Here is a 23625-nt window from a genome sequence, read left to right as displayed (position 1 = left end):
CGTGCTTAAAACGTACAAAGCTCCGAAAATTCGAACCATGAACCGCTCCAATAAAAGGCGGACGTCCTAACCACTAGGCTATCATTATTCTACAAATACAGACGTCATTCATTCGTTATGGACCGAATCGAATAACCTGTTTATGCCTACCTCGGGTTCATACCTACCTTAATTTGTGTTGCCTACCTATATAATTCATACATCTACCGCTAAAACATAAAATGGACTCATAATGCAAAATCCAAGGTCTTTACGACTGCTGGCTCTAAATCAAATTATATTCATGTTCAAGTTAACCATCGAGTGAGTTAATTACCCTTTCAAATTAATGTGCTAAATATGCTTATTACCATAAGACAATAAACTGCTATTATTTTTTAATATAGCAGGTAGGTAATTTTATTAAAAAAAATTCCAAATGCGAGCACACGATAGCTATGGCCCGATGGCGGCTTATTTTAAATTTTTTTTTTTTTTGTTGTTCTAGAAGCAATAGCAATACACATTCTGTGAAAATTGCAACTCTATCTATTACAGTTAACGAGATACAGCTCACTGACAAACAGACGGAGAGACAGATGAACCGCGAACTTAGCAATAGGGTCTCGCAAGCACCTTCGGGAACCGTAATAACTAGAAATAGCTGAACACTTACATAAAAAAAATCACATTTAGTAGCTAACACATCCAATCCTGCTCACAAAAACTCAGACTTTACTCCGATCTCTAAATAAAAATTCGTAATTCGTAACATATTATTAAAAAAACATGAAACACAAGTTCACATCACAAAGGACACCACATGAGTAATGTGACGGACACTGCGTATCTACGCTGCGATCAGTGTTGCCAACAAGGTGAATCTAAAACTTGCTAAACTGATGTTAAAATTTTGCCAAAATTATGCTAATTGCTTTATAATATTGCCAGAAAATAAGCTAACATTTTTCAATGTCAAATACAACGTCATTTAATTTTAAATGTTTATTAATCAACAAAATTTTGATTTATTCTACGTTTTAATCGACTATGTTACTAAATAAAATGTTAATATCTTCGTCTTCATCGGCAGGCTCGGCAGCTGATGTGCATGTAGACGTGGAAGCCTTATTCTCAAGACTATAACTCTCCTTGGTACCTATAGAGCGCAGTACGTTATCCGGAACTGTGTAAGAATAGCAGCATTTCCCTGCCCTCTTTAGGCCGAATCTGACGTATAGAATGGCATTTAAAGTTTTTATCGACAAACGGTTGCGAAGTTTAGATTTGACTATATTCATTTGGCTGAAAACGCGTTCAATTTCTGCGTTGGAATGAGGTAGTGATAATAATGATATTGCTAACTGAGATAAATCTGCAAAGGGGTTATTACCAGCTGCATCTTTGTAATCAATTACTTCATTCCAGAATTCTACAGTGGAAGATGTGCGTTCCCATTTAATGTGCACTATGTTTCTCCATTGAGACATGAGCCTATCCATTGTAGATGCATCCAGTCGGAATTCTTTTGCAATATCGATTAGAGAAGGCTTGACTGCTTTTAAAGTTTCTTCTACTGAAAATAAAGATACTTTCTCAAGTATATTAAAATTAATTGGTAATCTAGAACGCAGCTCTGAAACAAGTTTCAGTGTGAAATTCAGGCAACGTTGACGTAAATTATTTTCCACTTCAGGTTGAAGGTTGTATTCCCGTAATTTTGTTTCAAAAGCATATCCCATGTACGGTTTCGGATCCAAATAACTTTCTATATTTTGTGTAAAAATATCGACTCTCGCAGTTGGGTTCAAAATACGCCGACTTGTAGATTGAACTAAGGCACACAAATCTTTGTAAAGTTTTGTTGGGTCAATATTGTTGCTTTCAAATAGCTTGTTCACAGTTTGGACTTCCTCCAAAATAGGTTTTAAATACAATAAATACAAATGATTCACAGGATCATTATACATGGAGTATAGTGTTTCTGCCATATAGCAGTGGTTATCGCGCCTAGCAACTTCAAACAGGAGTTTTAATTCCACCCATTGCTCCAGAATACGGTTGACTGCTGGTTCAATTGATATCCATCGGGTGTTGCACATCTGTGGAATTAACAATGGTTCGGAGCCACAGTTAATTGTTTGGTAGATATTTTTGTAATATAGTCGACGGTTCGAAGAATGACTAAACCAATTGTAGGTTTCTCTTATTAGAAATTCAACATTCCGTGGTAGAGTTTCTTCCGAAGCATGCGATAAAGCCAACTGTAATGAATGGCACACGCAGCGAACTAATACCAAATTATCATTACCAGTTTCATTTTTTAATAGGGCATGTACTCCGTTGTTAGTGCCTGTCATCACCGTAGCATTATCTGTGCCAATACCGATCATTTTTTTTATTTCAATATTCAAAACTAACAATAATCCTTTAATACCGTTGACTATGCTGTTTGCAGTGCCATCTTCAATCTCGACCAACCCCAGAAATGTGGATATTATTGTTTTTAAAGATCGGCTGAAATATCTGATCGATACTCCCAACATTTTGCTTACAGAAATATCCGTGGACTCATCGAGCAAGAGACTATACTCTTGGTCTCCCAAATCTGACACAATTTCTTCAATAAAATGAGGCGCCAAAACATTTTTTATAATATTTGTGCATTTTGTACGATGGACTCGTAAGTCTCCACTTTTGCTATCACCGAATCGGTGTTTACATAAGTTTGATAAATGATCGACAGCCATAATCGAACAATGCGCGCACACAAACATCGCTAGTGAAGATTCTGCTCTCTGTGTATTTAGATCTTTTTTAACTTTGGGAAAATTAATTGTTCTTTGACTTTTTACTGGTTCTATAGCTTTCTTATGCTTGATTGACAAAATATGTAACTTTAAACAATGGACTTTTGCAATCATCTCGCACTTGCAGTACTTACAATAGGCCTTCGTCGTATCATCTTTGACAGGCTGTAACCAATCCTTGAAATCCAGCATTTGCTCCCACTCAGACCGGTAATGCTGACTGTATTTAGGCGGCATATTAACGACTATTAAGCAATTAATTAATAATGCACGTAAAACTTTTAAACTTTCTTTCATTTACAGTGACAGTAAATACGTGAATACGCGGTAATCGCGGTATAGTACTTACAATCTATCTCGCTTCTTTCGTAAAGGAAGGAGGGAGTGAAAGAATGCTGTTTGTCTATGGTATATTGAATTAGATTTGTTGGGGAATCCCCGAAACACGCTTGAGAGCGTTTGACGTAAAGGTTACCCTTGCCGTTAAGTTGGCACCATCATCAAATATCAGACAGTGATGCCCTATCCAACTATAAAGAAGTACATCAACAATAAAAAACAAATGATAATTACAGTATATTTTATATATATTTTTGAAGTATTTGGACTTAAAAAAGGAAAGTAAACTTGTTATTCATAATTATTTTATATGCCAAAAAATATGCTATTTGCTAAATAACTTATAAAAATGCTAAACAACATAAAAATATGCCAAATCTAGCATAAAATTTGCTAAATTGGCAACACTGGCTGCGATATGCTCAGATTATAAGTATACTATAGGTATATACGAGTTCGTATGTCGCAGGAAACCGGCGCTATCAGTAATTTCACGAATTCCCTGAATCCTAAGGGCGTCAATGCACTCATTCTTATTGGATTCGTATTCGTTTTCGTCGTAAAAATGGCTGTCATACAAATCGTACAAATACGCTTGTGCAGTCATTTGATCCGTATTTTTACGGATCCGTATAGAAAGAAAGAGCCACAATCACAATGAGCCTTAAGAAGGGTCTCTCCTTCACTCGCTCCATACAAACGTAGTTTGTCTCTCATTGGAAAACAAACCTATCATACTCAATGGAATTTTGTAGAAACGTTCCGGGAAATAATATCTATGCCTGTGGTTATCCAGATTTCCATTAAAATATTCGGTTTCAAAGTTACGCGGTCTTAAAAATTCACATTTGAGCCCCTGTAATTTTAAAACAACATATTTTTAGAAAAATCTAAAACACCACAGGCACAGATATTAGTTTCTAGAAATTGGGACTACGATTGTATGGAGTAAGTGACGGAGAGAGCCCTGTTAAAACTACCTAATAACATTAATCTATCTTAATGTTTAGTCTATGATCTACACAATGGTCATGTGCCAACTTCAGATTGGACTACTTGTTTTGCGCGCACTATACGATAGAGAGCGTCAATTTTTAGAGTTCCGTGCCCCAAAAAGGAAAAGGAACCCTTATAGGATCACTTCGTTGTCTGTCGGTCTGTATGTCTGTCTCTCTGTCCGTCCGTCCGTCAGTGTGTCGTGTCTATCAAGAAAACCTATAGGGTGCTTCCCGTTGACCTAGAATCATGAAATTTGGCAGGTAGGTAGGTCTTATAGCACAAGTAAAGAAATAAATACGAAAACCTAGAATTTGTGGTTATATCACACACAAAAAATTAAAATTTGTATTCACTAAATCACACATAGATGGCGCAGACCGTTATTAACTTGCAGAGTTCTACAAAAAGGTATTAGGTAGGTTTATCGTGTACGATGGTACGGAACCCTTCGCGTGCAAGTCCGACTCGCACTTGACCGATTTTTTAATGGGCGGCACCAGAAGAGTCGTCTCTGGCTTCGGATACCGATCGAGGGAAATCATCATTTCACTAATTTTATTTTATTTTTATTTTAATTTATTTTTACATCTCATTGAACGGCAGTGCCACTTACACGAATTAGATGATTAATTATTACACAAATACAAAAAGAAAAAAAAAAAAAAAGGTAAAGATAGAACAAAATATGATACAATAAAAGATTTTAAATTTTCAATGACTAAACTATGTTCATTTCACTAGAATTGTTCAGCGATATGAGATACGATTTCTTACGGGATTTTCTGATATCCCTAGAGCATTCGCGAAATCCCCGGTTTCCTATTTTCCCTGTAACATATCTGATAAGTGGCTAAAGAAGTATAACGGATTACGAACCATTGCTCATTGATGTTCCTGTCGCTTTGAATGCGGTGCGAAGGTCAAAAGGGGTTTTTTATTGTTATTACAAGATAAAATAGATTTTTATGGGATTAGCTCAAACTACCTATCTAGAAAAATATACATAGACTGCTAAAATCATAACCCTTCCTTTTGACTTTACGGGTAAAAATTATCCCGCAAATCAGTCTTCTGAACTGATTTTACACAAAAGGAACCAGAGACAGTCGGATCGAGGATTCCGTATCTTAAGAAGATATGAGCCCGTGAACACGATCTTCGATATTTTTAACCCCCGACCCAAAAGAAAGGTGTTATAAGTTTGACGTGTGTATCTGTGTATCTATCTGTGGTATCGTAGCTCCTAAACTAATGAACCGATTTTAATTTAGTTTTTTTGTTTGAAAGGTGGCTTGATCGAGAGTGTTCTTAGATATAATACAAGAAAATCGGTTCAGCCGTTTGAAAGTTATCAGCTCTTTTCTAGTTACTGTAACCTTCACTTGTCGGGGGTGTTATAAATTTTTAATTTACACTTGTATAAAAGTTGATTTTCTGCGCATTGCCCCAATAAAGGGGGAACGATCAGTGACTATGAAGTTTGGATCCTCGTGGCTATGACAGATAACAGGTAATGGTGTGTAAAATGACTTCCCACTTTCATCAAAGTATAAAGTGTAATTTTTTTTAATATAATACACAGAGAAATTTTCATTTTAGAAAAGGTCTGATCCTCACAGGCTTTTGCTCTACAATATGTATGATTAGCCGTATTTTTGATTGCTTTCACTTAGAAATTCATTTCAATTTTCAAAGTAAGATAACTATACCAAGTGGGGTATCATATGAAAGGGCTTTAAAATAAATAAATTTTCCAAGTAAGATAACTATACTAAGTGGAGTCATATGGAAAGAAACAGATTTTTATTTATTTTTATGTATGATAGTTTTTGAATCGTGCAAAGTGTTGTAAAAAATACAAGAGTACGGAACCCTCAGTACTCGAGCCGACTCGCACTTGGCCGGTTTTTTTTGATGCATAAAGGTACCTAAAAAGGAAGAATTCCTTTTTCCTTTTTAGGTACCTATATTATGCATCAAATTAAGAAAATCCTTTTTTTTTTGAGATACATATATGTATTTTTAATGAGATACATAACTTTATTGCAGCTTTATTGCGTCAAACCCGTTTAAAATTATTTCTAAACACTTAAAAACAATCAATAAGCGACCACTTTATAATAACTAATAATAGATAATAATCAGTAATCATTATTAATTAGAATTTAATGAGTTGCGAATTGCGACTTACGAGAAAATTGAATACAAAGGTTGTATTTTACTATAAGTACCAACCTATGTACCTACCTATTCAGCAGCTATGACGTAGATTACCTCTCCGTGACTAAGTACCTTCAGTATTTACCTAAAAAAAAGTAAATGTGAAATAAAAATTAAAAAAGTAAATTGTGAAATCAATCTGTAGACTTTAATTATTTAAATCAAAAGGGCATTGAACTTATTAATAGTTTTAAGCTTATTTATGGTTCAACGACACTTTATATAGTAGATAACGGTTATCTACAATATACAAGTGTAAATTAAAAATTTATAACACCCCCGACAAGTGAAGGTTACAGTAACTAGAAAAGAGCTGATAACTTTCAAACGGCTGAACTTTGGCTTTTAAAAAAATTAAAATGTGTTTAAATCTAAGTAAGCTAACTGTACCAGTGGAGTCATATGAAAGGGCCTTACCTGTACATTTTAAAACAGATTTTTATTTATTTTTATGCACAGTAATTTTTAATTTATCGTGCAAATTGTCGGACAATTATACCCGAGTACGGAGCCCTCAGTGCGCGACTCTGACTCGCACTTGGCTGGTTTTTTTTTTGTACAACATCGCGAAAGAACTCTACCTACTTCGAAACAAAGCCTAGAAGCCTACATTAGATTACTAAACATATATAAATGTACTACTTTTACTTATACTTTTTTTTTAATTTTTCTTGGCTCTGGGCTCTCTCTAATAACATTACATGACGTTATAACATAATAATTTAATTTCTAGCAAGAATTATTTATTGACATAAATGATTATATTGATTGAGTAGGTATAAATTATGATAAGTTTTATCAATAGGCAAATATTTAAACGTTTAGAAATAGATTATAGGCGATGTGGCCTAGTTACATTGCATCAGCGTACCTAGCTAATAAAAAAACCGGCCAAGTGCGAGTCAGACTTAAAATAAATAAAAATCTGTTTTAGAATGTACAGGTAAAGCCCTTTCATATTATGATACCCCGCTTGATATAGTTATCTTATTTTGAAAATTTAAACACGTTTTAATTTTTTTTTAATGTTGTAACCACAAATTCGCGGTTTTCAGATTTATTCCTGTGTTTGTGCTATAAGACCTACCTACCTACCAAATTTAATGATTCTAGGTCAACGGGAAGTACCTACCCTATAGGTTTCTTGACAGACACGACGGACAGACAGACAGACAACAACGAAGTGAACCTATAAGGGTTCCGTTTTTCCTTTTGAGGTACGGAACCCTAAAAACCGGTCAATTGCGAGTCGGACTCACACCCGAAGGGTTCCGTAGTGGTTCCGTACCATCGTACAAGTAATATTACTTTTGAAAGACCCTAAAAATATATAATCCCCTGCTTAAGAAAAGAATGTTAAGACGACCGCCTTCTATTCGGAAAGTCGAAGATTCGATTTCGGACACGCACCTTATTACACTAATATTATAAAGGCGAAAGTTTGTATATGTGTGTGTGTGTGTGTGTGTGTGTGTGTGTGTGTATGTTTGTTACTCCTTCACGCAAAAACTACTGGACGGATTTGGCTGAAATTTGGAATGGAGATAAATAATATCCTGGATTAGCACATAGGCTACTTTTTATCCCGGAAAATCAAAGAGTTCCCACAGGATTTCAAAAAACCTAAATCCACGCGGGCGAAGTCGCGGGCATCGGCTAGTAATATCTACTTTTCGGAGTTTTAAGCAATTAAATATCACTAATTGATATAACGATGAACGAAAACATCGTGAGGAAACCTGCATGCCTGAAAGTTCTCCATAATCTTCGCGCATAGAGCGAGCGTGGTGGACGATGGCCTAAACCCTTCTCATTCTGAAAAGAGATATGTGCTTAGTAGTGGACCGTCGATGGATTGATCATGATGTGATAATAAAATGATATTAATTTCAACTCTACACTGCTAACGGCCACCTACACACTTGTAATATAAATAAACCATTATTAATGTATTAAATTACGGGTTTTCCATCCAATAACCTTAAGCTTGGGTAGATGAACAAGGCCAAGCGATACCTACAGACCTTCTTCACGCCTAGACAAGTAACTTGATTACTTAATTATTATTGCAACGCCTCTACACGAGCGAAGACTAGGAGAATTCGCCTGTAACGGCTATTCCCGCGGTTACATCGGTGAATACCTCAAGCTAAGTATAAGGCCGCGGATACACCTGTAAATAGTTTTATATATCTTTTATCGGACTGAAGTAACGTTCGCATTCTGTATTTAAAATGGCCGCCAAATAGAACAGCTACTTTGGGCCGCCATCTTTTATCGAGGAGTAGGTATAACTATGCTTTTTTAGCCAATTAAGTAGTTTAGTTTCCGCTAATTAGGTGATTGCGATAGACACTCTATCTGGGTATTTAGTAGGTAGTAGTAGTAAAAACAGAATCATTAAAATCGTTAATGAATATGTACGAGACACTTTTTTTTAATTTATAGACTAGCACTTGGTTGTAATCAGACCTGCTGGCAAGTGATGATGCAGCCTAATATTATGGAGCGCGTCCTTCAAATTTCAGCTATATCGTATTTTCCTCATTGCCAAATTAGAAACATTGCATCAATATCAATCAAGTCAGACTTTTAAAAGTTGAATTAAATTTTGCAGCTGTTTTGCATTTAAAACCAGTTTCAAGCAATATTCCCGGTAGCTCTGTAGGTTGGCAAACAAAAGAAAGTAACGAAGAAAGGAGTGATGAAATTCGATACTCCATTGTGAAAACTTATGCCAAGTTTCCACGATCGTACAAGTTTGACATTTTTAAATAATTTATAGATGCAAGCAGGGGTGGCAGGGATGTATTTACCCTAGTGGCAATAGAGACCATGGCCCCGGGGCCGCAGGTTAGATGGGGCGACTCAAGGCGACCCTCGCGGCACCCGCCCCGCTTAAGGAGTCTTTCATAATCAATTTCCATTCCATTTCATCAGCCTGTATGCGTCCACTGCTGGACATACACTCCGACAAGGCTCTTTTGGCACTTGAGTGAGGACGCAGTTGTACGAGTAGCTTTATGCCCACACAGCGAACTATCAACAAGTGCGCTTCTCAAGATGGCGGCTTTAGTTCCGATTTTGGCCACGCGCCAAAAGAGCCTTGTCGGACTGTACTACTGTAGGCCTTTTCAAGAGCGCGCCACCAAACACGGTCCTCTTCCTCATCCACCCGCTCCCCGCCACCTTCTTCAGGTCATCGGTCCAACGGTCTGGAGGTCGTCCCATACGTCGTCAAAATCATTAGCTACCTTTTATTTTGTTACTTTTTGACTTGGCTTGCCTAAACAAATTTAAAAAGTCCATCCACATCAAAATCTAAAACTGCAGAAAATAAGCTAACAGTCGGATTCTGGATGTCCGACAATTGCTAGATTATTCTCAAATAGGCACTGACGTATGGTCGTTTTTTAGGGTTCCGTACCTTAAAAGGAAAAACGGAACCCTTAGGTATAGGATCACTTTGTTGTCTGTCTGTCTGTCTATCCGTCGTGTCTCTCAAGAAATCTATAGGGTAGGTACTTCCCGTTGACCTAGGATCATGAAATTTGGTAGGTAGGTAGGTGTCTTATAGCACAAGTACAGGAATAAATCTTTTTTTTTTTTCTTCTCGTCTGGCTTGACATAGATTAGCCAATGTCAGGTAGGAATAAATCTGAAAACCGCGAATTTGTGGTTACATCATTAACAAAAAATGTGTTTCAATTTTCAACATAAGATAACTATACCAAGTGGGGTATCATATGAAAGAACTTTACCTGTACATCCTAAAACAGATTTTTATTTATTTTTATCTATAATAGTTTTTGATTTATCGTGCAAAATGTTGAAAAAAATACCCGAGTACGGAACCCTCAGTGCGCGAGTCTGCCTGTTTTTTTTGTTATTAATTTATGGCGTGGCAAACCGCCACCGGCCGCCGGGCACCAAATCTTAAAATTACTAAGCTGCCTTTCCACCAGATATGTGCATAGCTAGGATGTATATGGTACTTATTAACAAATTGGATTGTTTGATTTCTTAGCTTACCTTAGCTGTGATGGAAAACAAACCAGCAGAGATAAGTTTTTACATACTCTTTAAACTTAAAGTGGGGTATGAAAGCTAAGAATGCGAGCTAAAAACCGAGCAAGGGATCACGTGGTCTCAGAATACATAATATTATGGCCCTGGTCTAGGTATAGTGTCTAGCCAAGCAAGTCGCCGAGCATTTATCTCCGTGGGAAGCCAGCCTAATACTTCATTTACAAGTCTCATCATGACTAAGCATTCGCTCTATATCGGATAACCAGCTTTTGTGTGGAATTTTTCGCCACGACTTTGCTGAATATTACAAAAACACTAATAATAATTAATTAATTGATAAAGATATTTTTTTGTACTATCTTAGACGTAGGTGCCTACTTACAAATAAACAACTGAACGGATTTGGACGCAACTTGGCATACCTACTTTATCCATACTAATATTTTTTACAGGTAAATGTGAAAGTGTGTCTGTCTGTCTGTTTGCTAAGTTTTCACGGGTCAACCGCTGAACCGATTTTATTTTGGTAATTTTGGTTTGGTACAGTCCTTCTGTCCCGGAAAATCAAAGAGTTCCTACAGGATTCTTAAGGGTCTATTCGGTAAAACAGTTTATATTACAGGTGCAGAGGTAGCTTACGCCCCGGATTTGACTTCGGCAACTTTTTATCCCGGAAAAGCAAAGAGTTCCCACGGGATTTAAAAAAAAACTCGATTTAGTTAAAGAAAACTAAACTAGTTAGGAATATGAAATTTCTTAAGTATATCATGTACCATATACTGTATTTAAACAACAAATACTGAAAATATTGATTTATAAAATAGTTTGTAAGCTGTGACCAATACAAACGAACATTTTTTTTCACGGTTTATTGCGATGTTCTGACTCGGAAAAGAAAATATAAGTATTTCTTACATCAGAAAATATATGATGTTCATATTTATGTACAGAACCCTCAAAGAGTGAGGTCGGATTCGCACCAATGACATTTTTGTTTATAAAAAATAGCAAGCAAAAGAGCAGGCGGGTCACCTGATGTTAAATGATTACCGCCGTCCGTGAACATTTGCAACACCAGAAGTAGGTACCGCCGATACGTTACCGGCCGTTGACTTCTGAAAATCTTTACTTTTTTTCTGTAATATTACCTAAGTATATTAGGTCAAAATAAATTTTCATGAAAAACAAAGGGAAAAATACTGTAAGCCTTTACTAGGTGTACATTCCTATTCAAGGCTGTTTCTCGATGTTGATTTTTCTTCAGCAAACAAAGAAGTTTGCTTACTTTACTTTAGTTCATATTAAGTATAACATTAAAGTAAAACCCACGTTAACATAATAACTAGATATATTGAAGTGTTTGAGTACTAGGTTAACATTATAATGATACCTAGGTATTCTAATCGAGTTAGTTGAAGTAAGTATATGTAAGTAAATATCCTACCTACTACAAGTAGGTATTGACCTGCTACTTGACCTATTAATTCTGACGAACTCCCTGTCGCAGTGGTGAGCTTTGTAATCTTAGCAGGTCCCGGGTTCGATTCCCAGCAGGAAATCGAATTAGAAATTTTATAATTTCTAAATTTTGTCTGGTCTGGTCTGACGGGAGGCTTCGGTCGACGGTCGGACACTACCGGCAGAGCCGTGCTGTCAAGCGATAATAGCGTTCCGGTACTATACCGCGTAGAAACCAAAAAAGGGTATGGGTTTGATAAGAAACTGCCGTTCCCCTTTTAGGTCAGCCTGCTTCCATCTTAGACTGCAACATCACTTACCATCAGGTGAGACTGCAGTCAGAGGCTAACTTAAATATCTCAATAAAACATCGTTAACAAAATATTTTCGCATTGTGGCAGGCTGCTGGTCAAATAGTATGGAAACTGGGAAGGTTCTATATCAAAGCCCTACGGATCAGGCGGAGCGTACGAGAGCCCCATATTCTTCAGCTCGCAGTCTTCTTGCATGAAATCCTTCAGCAAAAGCTTCTTTAACGCTGTACGGCGTACCTGAATGATAAAATTTATTGGTTTAATAGAAGAGCCTAGACATTAGAAAACTATCATCATCACGATCAACTCATAGCCTGATTCGCACTTGACCGGTTACCTTATACCTAAGGGTAGCATAATCTGTGATACCGACTTATACGTCCAAAACATGGGTACCTGAGGTATTTTAGTACTGTAGGACAGCTGCCCCACGTTGGGCGCCAGTTGTAAGAAGCGCTGCCCCACGTTGGGGCGCCAGTTTGTAAACAGCGGTTCCACGTTGCGCGCCATCTAGTTCCAACTTGGCAAGTTACAGGGAGTGATGCGATCTATATTTTCGCACCCTGTAATTAGCGCCAGCTGGTGACGTTGTAGTGTTACAGTACTTATTTAAAAAAAAAAAATTACAGCAAGAGTCTGCATTTTAGCCTGCCGCAACTCCTCTCGTATAAACATCATCTCAGGCCTGAGGTGGCGGTGCGCCTGGGGGTCCATGTTGATCTTCAGCTTCGGGTCGATGCCCGCCAGCTGCTGGTCACTGGAATACAATAAATACTCTTTGGATTTTTTTTTATTGCATCTGTTGGCTGTTGCGCTTGACGAAAATGATGCAAGAGGATGCGGTCTATGTTGGAATACACTTGCCTAGGCCCTAGAAGATGCCTAACCAGCTGTAAGAGTGAGCACGCACTGCGGTGCGGAGAGTTCCGGTGCGTTTTAAAATCAATTTTGAATGTAAATCAATCATAATTCGGTGTGGAGTTAATTCCGAAGTATGCGTGCTTCTATGTGATTCTGTAGTACTCCACAGATTTTGCAGGAAAAAAAACGCACGGTTTGCTGTGGTGCGCGCTAGCTCTACCGGTTTTTTTTTCTAACAAACATTTACTAACAAATTAGCGCCAACATCTGCCTCCAATATTCCTGCTTCTTCCAAGGTCTCGGGTTCAGCTTCACCATTATCTTTCTCCGTAGACATTTGGAAAGGGTTTGGAAAATTAAAAACACAATTTTCAATGAACGCGAAGTTTATGATGTCCGTTCCGTTTGTTTGACTCGCCTTGACGCTTGACGTGACTACATTGTCAGATTTCTTTGAAATTTTGAAATAGGAATACTATATTTCTGTTCTTTCGTAGCATTTGATTTGATCCATGTTTCGTAGAAATTGTCGAAAATAAAAAATTAAATTGCGCGCCTGTGAAATAGCGCCAATTTAAAACTTTAATTAGCGCCATCTGGGTAAATAGCAAAACATGAGCTAGCTATGAAATACCAAGATTCGTGGTCTGTGACCAAGACCAATAAATATCACAGATAATATTATGGTCGTTTATGCTCGCTCATGCTCAATATTTTAAAATATAAACAATAAATGGTTATTTTATAAATATAAATCATATTATTATTGAGTAATTGATGATTAAATGAGCTTACCTGTAAGTAAAATTCAATCATAATTATACGAAGTGTCTTGTCCGAAGGATTAGCTGAAATATTTGTTTTTATATATCTTGTAGTACGCTCGTTAGCTACTGCCAAACAACACTGTTTTAGAGAATAGATAGGTATATATATATTTTTTTTTTTTTTTTGGGTTGGTATCATTATACACTGTAGTCTGTGGTATCATTACCCAATATGCTTGTTCCCAGAATGTCTCCTCTCATTTATTTCAGAGTTATTTAATGTATTTTCGGAACATTGTTTGGGTACTGCTTGTGGGTGGGAGGGAGCTAATCCTTCGGACAAGACACTTCGTATAATTATGATTGAATTTTACTTACAGGTAAGCTCATTTAATCATCAATTATACTCGTGTCTTGTCCTCGGATTAGCTGAAATATTTGTTTTTATATATCTTGTAGACTTTTAGAGTAAGTTCCGAAAATACTAGCAGGTGGTAATACCATTAACCTTCCTGCACCATAAAAAAATGGGTAATAATGAAAATTAATAAAGTTGTTTTCTGTATGAACTGCATATAATTATTATGAAAACAATACAACCTTAATTATTAATGTTACCAAGTTACATTACTTGCATTCTTTTTTAATAATCTTTATTAACTAAGGAGATTCAAAAATCATTGGTTATGTATGTATACAGGTTCAATAAAGTAAACTAAATACCTAAAAATTGTTTTATTATTCCTAAATCACTTATCTATATAATCAAGTAACCATTAATAATTCAATTTCCCAACAATTTTAATGTAATTTGTTCTATTTTCCTATGATTGCTTTGGCTATAGAGGAATTTTCCTGATTACAAATCAAATCTCTATTATAATATTTCCAAAACGTGCTGGAGTTTTGGCTCCAGCCCGCAGTTTTGCGAATAATATCTATGTTGATGCCTGCTCTATAAGCTTTAGAAGTTGCAGCATGTCTGGTGCTGTGGGCAGAGAATATGGATACATCAATACCGCTCTCTTTTAGTACGGTTTTTATCCAGCGACTTAATGTTTGGGTTGAAACTACTTTGAAAGGTTTTTTATAACTAATAAATAAATCCTCTTGACTACGTAATGTAGAGGTTTTACTTATATAAGCTGTAAGAGCTTGTGCTGGACATATAGCAGGTCTCTCTGGAAAGAAAGGCAATATAAGAGCAGGTTGATTAGAGCCTGGTTTAGAGGTTTTAATTAAATCAGGGATTTTAATTATTATTTGTGAAGATACCATTTCTATGTTTTTTACTTTAATTTTTGATAAAGTTTGTAATCTGTGTGTTGTCACTAAGGCTAGCAAAGTAACACATTTCATTGTTAATCTTTCTAAGGATAGGTCTTCATAAGGGTAATACCTAGTCAAATAATCCAGAACACGAGAGGTGTCCCATGTAATGTTATATTTGGGAAGAGGCGGTCTTAGTCTAAAGACACCCTTAAAAAATCTTACAATTCTCTCATCTTTAGATATATTTGAACCTAGTATTAGAGATAATGCGGCTCTACAGCTATTGAGAGTTCCATATTGAGCTCCACTACTGTAAAGTGATGTCAAGAATTGTAATACCTCTGGGACTGGTGCTTCCAACATATTTATTGAATTCCTGTTACAATGTGTAAACCATTTCTTCAAGCAAACATCGTACTGTTTGATGGAGCTTTCTGCCAGGGATGATAGCATTATGTCGATTGAGGCTGGTGGGGTGTCTCTTCGTAGTAATGACCGCCGTATAATATCCCAGCAACCAGGGTAAGTTGTGACTGTATGTTGCGTTTGCTAAAAAAGGAAATCTTGATGTTTTTATGCGGTTCTAGAATTAACATATCTGAAATCAAAAGAGATTGAAAGAGAGGGTACCAAGGTTGAGTTGGCCACCTTGGTACAACTATGATTCCTGTCGCTCTATCATAAATAATTTTCTGAAGACTTTTTAGTATGATTGAAAATGGGGGAAAAGCGTAAAAATAAAAGTTAGACCAATTAATCGTAAAAGCATTTATAGCAAAGGCATCTGGGTCTCTATGCCAGGACACAAATCTATCGCACTTCTTATTAATGCGAGTAGCAAAAAGATCAATTTGAGGTTGACCAAAGGTCTTAACAATTTGAGTGAAAGCTGAATCGCTAAGCTCCCATTCAATGTCTGGGTGCGTGCGCCTCGATTCGGCGTCAGCAACTGTGTTTTCGGATGATCGAATATAATAGGCATATATAAAAATGCTTCGTGTCTCACACCATTTCCATATATCCTTAGTCACCGCTGTTAAGTGTGGATATTGGATGCCCCCCATACGGTTAATATAACTGATGGCAGTGGTGTTATCAATCCGTAGCAGAACCTGACAGTGGTGAAGTCTGGAGGCAAAAGCTTTAAGAGCTAGGAAAGCAGCCAGTAATTCTAGATAATTAATATGTTGAGTACTTTCCCATTCAGACCACTGTCCACCTGTTGATTCTGACCCACAAGCTGCACCCCATCCCGTAGTTGAGGCATCAGAGTAAATCTCTTTTTCATAATTGTCACTTCTAATTTTGTGAACCGACCTATCAATGTTCTTTAACCACCAGGAAAAATCCTCATTTAGAGAATCTGGGATATGCATTATCCTATTGTAGTCATCATGGCCTAGCAAGTTAAGATATTTACATCTCTCAAATGCCTTTGTATACAACCAACCATACTCTATGGCGATGCAGGCAGAGACTAATAACCCTATTAATTTTGCAAACATTTGAATCTTACATTGACGCATATTTTTAATTTTTACTAACTCTCTACGAATATGTGTTCTCTTATCCTTAGGTAAACTGATTTCTAGGTTATGCGAGTCAATTATAAAGCCAAGGAATTTACAAGAATGGGACGGGGAGAGATTACTTTTGTTATAATTAATTATGAAGCCTAATGCTGTTAGAAGTTTTATAGTTATATTAATATTCCTATTGCTCTCATTAAAGGACCGTCTGTAACAAAGAAAATTTTCCACCACCCAATAGGTGAAAAATTTAAAATAAAATTTATTTAAAAAAAACAAAACAATAGAATTAATTCCTTACTTTTACTTCCAGCTGACAAAATATATATATATAAAATGGATATAGGGAAAACCTTCGGGCGCCAGCCAGCTGGATAGAAATCTCCACAGATAGACTTGCCGAGGCCTGGACTTTTAATCGCAAGTCAGAGATTCGGTCCACCTAGCCGTGCTCTCTATTCCGGGACGCCAAATGTCCTCAAGAAATAAATATTGGTGAATAAAAATCAAAGAATTTAAAATTTATTATTAAAAATTAATTTATTAAATTTCTAAAGTTTTATACAAATTTTATTTATTAAAGAGGGAAAAAAATAAATATGACAATTTATAATAGGTATCGCCCCTTTGTTCTTGTCTTAATTTTATATGTCTTATACAATTATCAAAAATAAACAAACTTATAGTAGCCTGGGCCACATGGCCACACACTAGGTTATAAAAAAAAATAAAGTCCAAATTATCACAAAATTCGTTAAAATAGAGAATAAGCTAGGCACATGTCGAATATCTAACTAATTCCACAGGCCGAAAACTGCATTCCATCACACCAATTCCGAGATGGAATCCGATATAACACGTAACATGTACGATCCAAAATGAAATTTACGGGAAAATCCTCATGATAAATGCTCAAATGAGGCGTTAAATGATAACAATCTAGGATCAACGGCTGTAACAAGGAAATGTTAGGTTAAAATTTTCATTCATTTTCTTGTTGGAAAATTCAATGTTCTAATGGCGAGATTGGGTAGAAAAACGAACACTTACCGCTAAAAGCGCCGTGTCCTACCACTCTATAGCCCTCTGGCCCATAAATATGTATTATACTTATTTAGTTTAACTTTCACATTTTTAAAAATTAATAATTGACGAGCAAATGTTTGCGTGTCTATGTAGGAAGAAAAGTGAAGCTTCAAAATGGCCACCGAAAGATGCCAACTTCATTCGGTAAACGAGCTGTCAAAAATGTTACTAGTTTTTTTTCCAATATGAAAGAAGGTTTGACAGATCGTTGAATTACATTCCCAAACGTCACGCCTTAGAAACGTCATGGTGAAGTTTGGGACACTGACATATGACGTATAAAAGGTCTACAAACAGATTTCAGGTTATGTTAATAAAAATATGCGATCTAAATAAAGGATGTAACGGGACCGCTAAGGTACACGTTACAATTTCCCCTTTCTAGAGAAAAGAAAAAAAAACCTTTTTTTTTTCTTTACCCTAAACAATTCTATAAGACAAAACAAAGGGAACTACCAAACAAAAGGAAAGTTAAATATCTAAATTTATGTAAGCCAAAACAACCAAATAATCATTAATAAATACAGATTGAGAAGCAATCCATTAAAACAAAATTCCTAAACTAGAATTGCATAGTATTGGTATACTACTGTCCAAGACACTAGCATCAACGCTGTGAAATGGCAAACCAAACTAGCTAAGAAGGGAAGAAAACTTTCTAAAGAGTGTGTGATTAGGATTGGTATACTACTGACCAAGACACTAAGCATCAACGCCGTGAAATGGCAAACCAACCTAACACAACATAAGCCAAAATAAAAAAAAGAGTCTAGAGTTAGTATGCAACTGATCAATCCACTGAGGCACCCTCGCCGCGTATTGACGAACTAACCTAGCTAAGGGGTTTTCGGAATGGTATGCAACCGAACAAAGCACTCAGGCACCCTCGCCGCGCATTGTCGAACCATCCAAAATAAAGATGCACTACAAAAGAGCAACACCTAAAACATCGTCCTGCCTAAAGCAAGGACCTAGCGAACATGTCCACATGTGTGAGACAAGGCCAAGGATGAGTACTAAAGACCCACATAGAAAAAAATATATACATCTACTTGCCCGATAAAACAGACACAAGCAGGAGGATAACATGGAGCATGTGCCAACCATGATCCCACAAAAGATCTGTACATATTTACAAAACTACCTGACTGACTATAGCAGAACAAGCAGGAGGATAATACGGGGCATGTGCTAAACCGTAATCCCTTAAAAGAAAACTATACATATTTACAACAAAATTAGGTAATGCGGAGCAACTGCATAGCCGCAACCTACAAATCGGTAGGACTGACAAAGGAGCCAAAAAAAATCCTACACAAAATAATAATGAGTCCTTATTGTGTTAGCTTCTGCTAGATTCTTTTCCTGTTAAAATTAATTTTAAGTTTTAATTTTGTCAAATTTTAAGAATATCTTTTATATGGTATCTACCTGTACTATTTTTTTCCAAATCTTTTAATAAATATACATTATCTGAAATTTTCTTTATTATTTTACATTTAACAAATTTAGGGGCTAATTTTGCGGAAAAGAAAGAAGCAGCATTGGATTGCACAAAGTTGCGCCTCCAAACTGTGTCTCCAACACAATAAGAAATGCTTTTTCTTCCTTCATTGTAGTATTTGGCATTTCGTCTATATGACTTGGCCAGATTACTAACAGTTTTATCAAAAATATTACTCAAAGTAAGAAGTGCGTCCGAATAATCTGAACGACTACCAATAGTTAACTCTGAAGGGTCAGAGATAGAATAAAATTTATGTAAGGATCCATCAAGGAAAACTTCCCTACCAAACATAAGAAAATTAGGTGTGTATCCTGTAACTAAATTAATAGTGCCATTAATAGCTGCCTGAACATGGGGTAAATATTTAGACCACGTTCTATGGTCACTTTCAACATAGCATGCTAGACAAGTCTCAATAGTTTTGTTAAAACGTTCAACTGGGTTATTCTGAGGAGTATGTTATGAAATATTTTTGGAATATTATATTCTTTAGCAAAATTCAAATTTATTTAAGTTATTTGCAAGTCTAGAATCTTTTAATCTTTGATATTTATTTATCTAAAATGCTGAATGAATTTAAAATCTTTTGAAAGTAAAATAATAATATCATCTAGGTAACAGGACTTAGTTATCAAAATCTGGTCCAAACAAACGATCAGAAAGTCTGTGTAATTCGACGGTGCATTTGTCATACCAAATAACATCCTAACGAATACAAATAGACCACGACCTGGGACTACAAACGCTGTCTATTCTCTAGAAGATTCTTCTAACAAAATTTCCAAAAAGCCTAAAAAAAATAGATAAAATTAAGTAAAATAGATTTTCCATCGTCGTGCACCTATCATTTTCAAGAGAAAACTGGTCACAGCGACACCTATCAAGTTTTTGGCTCCGTTTCTTACAAAGAAATGGCCTTTTTAGGTAAGTAGCATTTTCACTAGTAACACATAGATAATAGTAATACAAAAAACCTCAAAATAAACTACGCTTATTAACTAGGCGAGCACACTTAAATTAGCTATGCTAAGACAAACATCTTAGTATCTAGGCATACAATATTCAAAAAAAAATAAGATACAAGAATACAATACACCTTAAAATATTACAAAAAATACAAATTAAGACAAGAACGAGAACAATTAAAATATTTATTCACCAATACTATGAGAATCAACACAACTAGGTTCCCAAATAAAAATCAGTCCCTGTTCGGGGCTGCCAATTGTAACTCGTCTTATCTTAATCATCAAAAATAAACAAACTTATAGTAGCCTGGGCCACATGGCCACACACTAGGTTATAAAAAAAAATAAAGTCCAAATTATCACAAAATTCGTTAAAATAGAGAATAAGCTAGGCACATGTCGAATATCTAACTAATTCCACAGGCCGAAAACTGCATTCCATCACACCAATTCCGAGATGGAATCCGATATAACACGTAACATGTACGATCCAAAATGAAATTTACGGGAAAATCCTCATGATAAATGCTCAAATGAGGCGTTAAATGATAACAATCTAGGATCAACGGCTGTAACAAGGAAATGTTAGGTTAAAATTTTCATTCATTTTCTTGTTGGAAAATTCAATGTTCTAATGGCGAGATTGGGTAGAAAAATGAACACTTACCGCTAAAAGCGCCGTGTCCTACCACTCTATAGCCCTCTGGCCCATAAATATGTATTATACTTATTTAGTTTAACTTTCACATTTTTAAAAATTAATAATTGACGAGCAAATGTTTGCGTGTCTATGTAGGAAGAAAAGTGAAGCTTCAAAATGGCCACCGAAAGATGCCAACTTCATTCGGTAAACGAGCTGTCAAAAATGTTACTAGTTTTTTTTCCAATATGAAAGAAGGTTTGACAGATCGTTGAATTACATTCCCAAACGTCACGCCTTAGAAACGTCATGGTGAAGTTTGGGACACTGACATATGACGTATAAAAGGTCTACAAACAGATTTCAGGTTATGTTAATAAAAATATGCGATCTAAATAAAGGATGTAACGGGACCGCTAAGGTACACGTTACACGTCCTATCAGCAGCATATCATCAAGATATATACTAGATATGAAACCCGCTTGACGTAGTAATCTAATAACAGGTTTCATTATTTTTGTAAATACATATGGGGCTGTGTTTAACCCAAAGGATAGGACATTAAATTCATATGTTTTCCCACTGAACATAAAACGAAGGTATTTTCTATAATCATGATGAACTTTCAATAGAAAATATGCATCCTTTAAATCCAGGGTAGCCATAAATGAATCTCTTGTTATTAATTTTATAGCTGTGCGTAGATCCTCTAACTTGAAATGCTGTGTGGTTATGTGTTTATTTAGATTTTTTAAATTTAATATGAAACGGTTTTTGCCGTTAGGTTTTGGTATTAGGAATATACTTGATAAGTATTGATCAGCACACGGTTCACACTCTGAAACTGCACCAATGCACAGGAGCTCATTTATTGCGGATTCATAAGCTGCTCTTTCTTTAGGTGTATATTCAGGAATGTTGGGGGGATGCATTTGTATAACCCCTCGTGAGAATGGCAACTTATAACCCTCGATCCAAGAAATAATTGTCTGATCATTTGTAATCATCGCCCATTGTTGGGCAAAAAGTGAAAGTCGACCGGCGTGTGTTACCTCGTTTAATCGCGATGTGGGTTCCTGTATTGCTGTTGATGATGCCGCGATCCTCTCGATGAGAATTCGGGCTTCCGCGCTGGAGCAGGCGGATGGCTCCTCTTTTGTACCGGCTGCCTGCGTGCCGGAGGAGCCCTGTAGTTTAAAGTTGAAGTTGATGGTTGTGTTTTCCTCTTTATTGTTCCTTTATTATTACTGCCCTGAGTTTTTATAATCTCGGCTCTCGATCTTGACACCGTTTTTGCCGTTTTTAAAGTCTATGATATGTTTTCACCAAACAAGTACTTGTCAACCTTTGTCAGTTTTAGGTGTTCTAACACGTCCCTTTTTACGCAAGATAAAATAAAATATCTTCTTCTCATAGAGTCGGAATACTGGATGTCACAGAGCATACGAATGCTGTCCATCAGTTCCTTGGTTACTTTGCTGTCAGCATTATTATTTTTTATTTGATTATCTATAACCCGGGCAATACAAGAAATAACCGCAGATATCTGCTTTTGTCTCGTTTCCATGCCCTTGTCCCGTTTTAATATGGTATCTGGCAATGCGGCCCTTATTTCTAAGTTAAGTAATGGCGCGGCGATGCGTTCGCTGTTGGTAGGAACCATGTATTTTTTATTTTGGAATAAATCTTTTCGGACCTCTTTATCCAGACCGGAGATAGCGATGTGATTTAATCTGTTAGCCAACTCCTTCCGTATTTCCGGTCCCAATTGCGAAACAGATGTTGGGTCCTCTCCCAAAATCTCCAAAATCTCGTCCGGCAAAGCTTGATCTCCATTAGGTACCTCGGTACTCTCAGCAGGTATTTCTGGCGGCGCGGGCGGTACCTCTGCCAGCAGCGGTTCATTGTCCATGGAGATTATTTCTACCTCCTCTATTGGGCTGGGTGGCCTGGAACATATGCTGAATTCGTCGCCTGAAACCGGAGGGTTTAGTCTTAATTCCATTGAATTGGAACTGATAGATTAACAATAATTACTTTAGTAAGTAATATTTTCTTTAAATCGATCACACATTGTAAAGTTTAGCCTTAGTAGGTACTATGAAAGACTCCGTTGAGTAATTCGATGTACGCAGTGTCCCAAAATAAATAATATTAAGCCTTTTTGTAATGCGGTGACCGATAGACATGTTGAAAGGCTCCTTTGAGCAATTCGAATATGTTTGGTTACCGATTTTTATTTATGGTCCTATGAAAGACTCCATTGAGTAATTCGATGTACCTTAGCCTATGGTAATTATTTATCCGTACGATGTTAACCATTAAACACTGTGAAAAGCTCCTTTGAGCAATTCGGTTATGTTTTAGGTTAGTGTAGACGCCACGTGGCGCCATTTTGAAACTAGGTCTACCTGCATCGTTTTGCAAGTCTAGCAATTCCGATGATGAAGAGGAGTCTGAAGACTCTTCCATTCTTCGTGCTCGGCGTAATTTCTCTTCTAATTTCCTTATCTTCTTACTAATATACTCCAGTTCGTTATTTTTTCTCTTAGGCATAACTGAACTGAGTTGTGTTGAGTGGCAGCACTAAAAAGCGAATGAGAGGAGACATTCTGGGAACAAGCATATTGGGTAATGATACCACAGACTACAGTGTATAATGATACCAACCCAAAAAAAAAAAAAAAAAATATATATATACCTATCTATTCTCTAAAACAGTGTTGTTTGGCAGTAGCTAACGAGCGTACTACAAGATATATAAAAACAAATATTTCAGCTAATCCGAGGACAAGACACGAGTATAATACTAGTTGAGTTTTGTGTATGTACTAAGTATTTTTATT

General features: G+C 36.4%; 4 protein-coding genes across 9 annotated transcripts in view; all 4 read right to left on the bottom strand.

Moving 5' to 3' along the window:
- Positions 1-808, bottom strand: part of LOC123874293 (cytochrome P450 4C1-like) — a 38119-nt gene extending 37311 nt beyond the window's left edge. Inside the window, exon 1 of the mRNA XM_045919541.1 lies at positions 656-808. The gene's annotated coding sequence lies outside the window, so the exon portion shown is untranslated. The remainder of the gene's footprint in view (positions 1-655) is intronic.
- LOC123874289 (zinc finger protein 862-like) lies at positions 683-14565 on the bottom strand. 2 transcript variants are annotated; one of them, XM_045919536.1, is made up of 3 exons: positions 14551-14565; positions 2924-3539; positions 683-1555 (listed from the first exon to the last, which is right to left on the bottom strand). In XM_045919536.1, exons 2-3 carry the CDS (start codon positions 3084-3086, stop codon positions 1020-1022), a joined length of 699 nt encoding a protein of 232 aa, XP_045775492.1. In that variant the 5' UTR covers positions 3087-3539; positions 14551-14565; the 3' UTR covers positions 683-1019. The 2 variants fall into 2 exon arrangements, with proteins under 2 accessions (XP_045775492.1, XP_045775491.1); XM_045919535.1 differs by having other exon boundaries at positions 683-3539.
- Positions 11707-13521, bottom strand: LOC123874306. The gene is made up of 3 exons (XM_045919564.1): positions 13261-13521; positions 12776-12905; positions 11707-12385 (listed from the first exon to the last, which is right to left on the bottom strand). The coding sequence occupies exons 1-3, from the start codon at positions 13344-13346 to the stop codon at positions 12284-12286; spliced, it is 318 nt and encodes a 105-aa protein (XP_045775520.1). The 5' UTR covers positions 13347-13521; the 3' UTR covers positions 11707-12283.
- Positions 14560-23598, bottom strand: LOC123874302. 5 transcript variants are annotated; one of them, XR_006797885.1, is made up of 4 exons: positions 23191-23598; positions 21832-22753; positions 15388-15597; positions 14560-14957 (listed from the first exon to the last, which is right to left on the bottom strand). XR_006797885.1 is itself a non-coding variant. In XM_045919556.1 (2 exons), exons 1-2 carry the CDS (start codon positions 23194-23196, stop codon positions 14593-14595), a joined length of 1011 nt encoding a protein of 336 aa, XP_045775512.1. In that variant the 5' UTR covers positions 23197-23277; the 3' UTR covers positions 14560-14592. The 5 variants fall into 5 exon arrangements, 3 of the variants coding, with proteins under 3 accessions (XP_045775512.1, XP_045775514.1, XP_045775515.1); XR_006797886.1 differs by having other exon boundaries at positions 14560-14764; XM_045919556.1 differs by lacking the exon at positions 21832-22753 and having other exon boundaries at positions 14560-15597; positions 23191-23277.
- Between the last annotated feature and the right edge of the window lie 27 nt (positions 23599-23625).

The sequence above is a fragment of the Maniola jurtina genome, chromosome 18 (genome assembly GCF_905333055.1).
Source record: "Maniola jurtina chromosome 18, ilManJurt1.1, whole genome shotgun sequence".
Taxonomy (NCBI): Eukaryota; Metazoa; Arthropoda; class Insecta; order Lepidoptera; family Nymphalidae; genus Maniola; species Maniola jurtina.
Note: the sequence above shows the minus strand (reverse complement) of the source record. Positions and strands in the feature narration are given on the sequence as shown.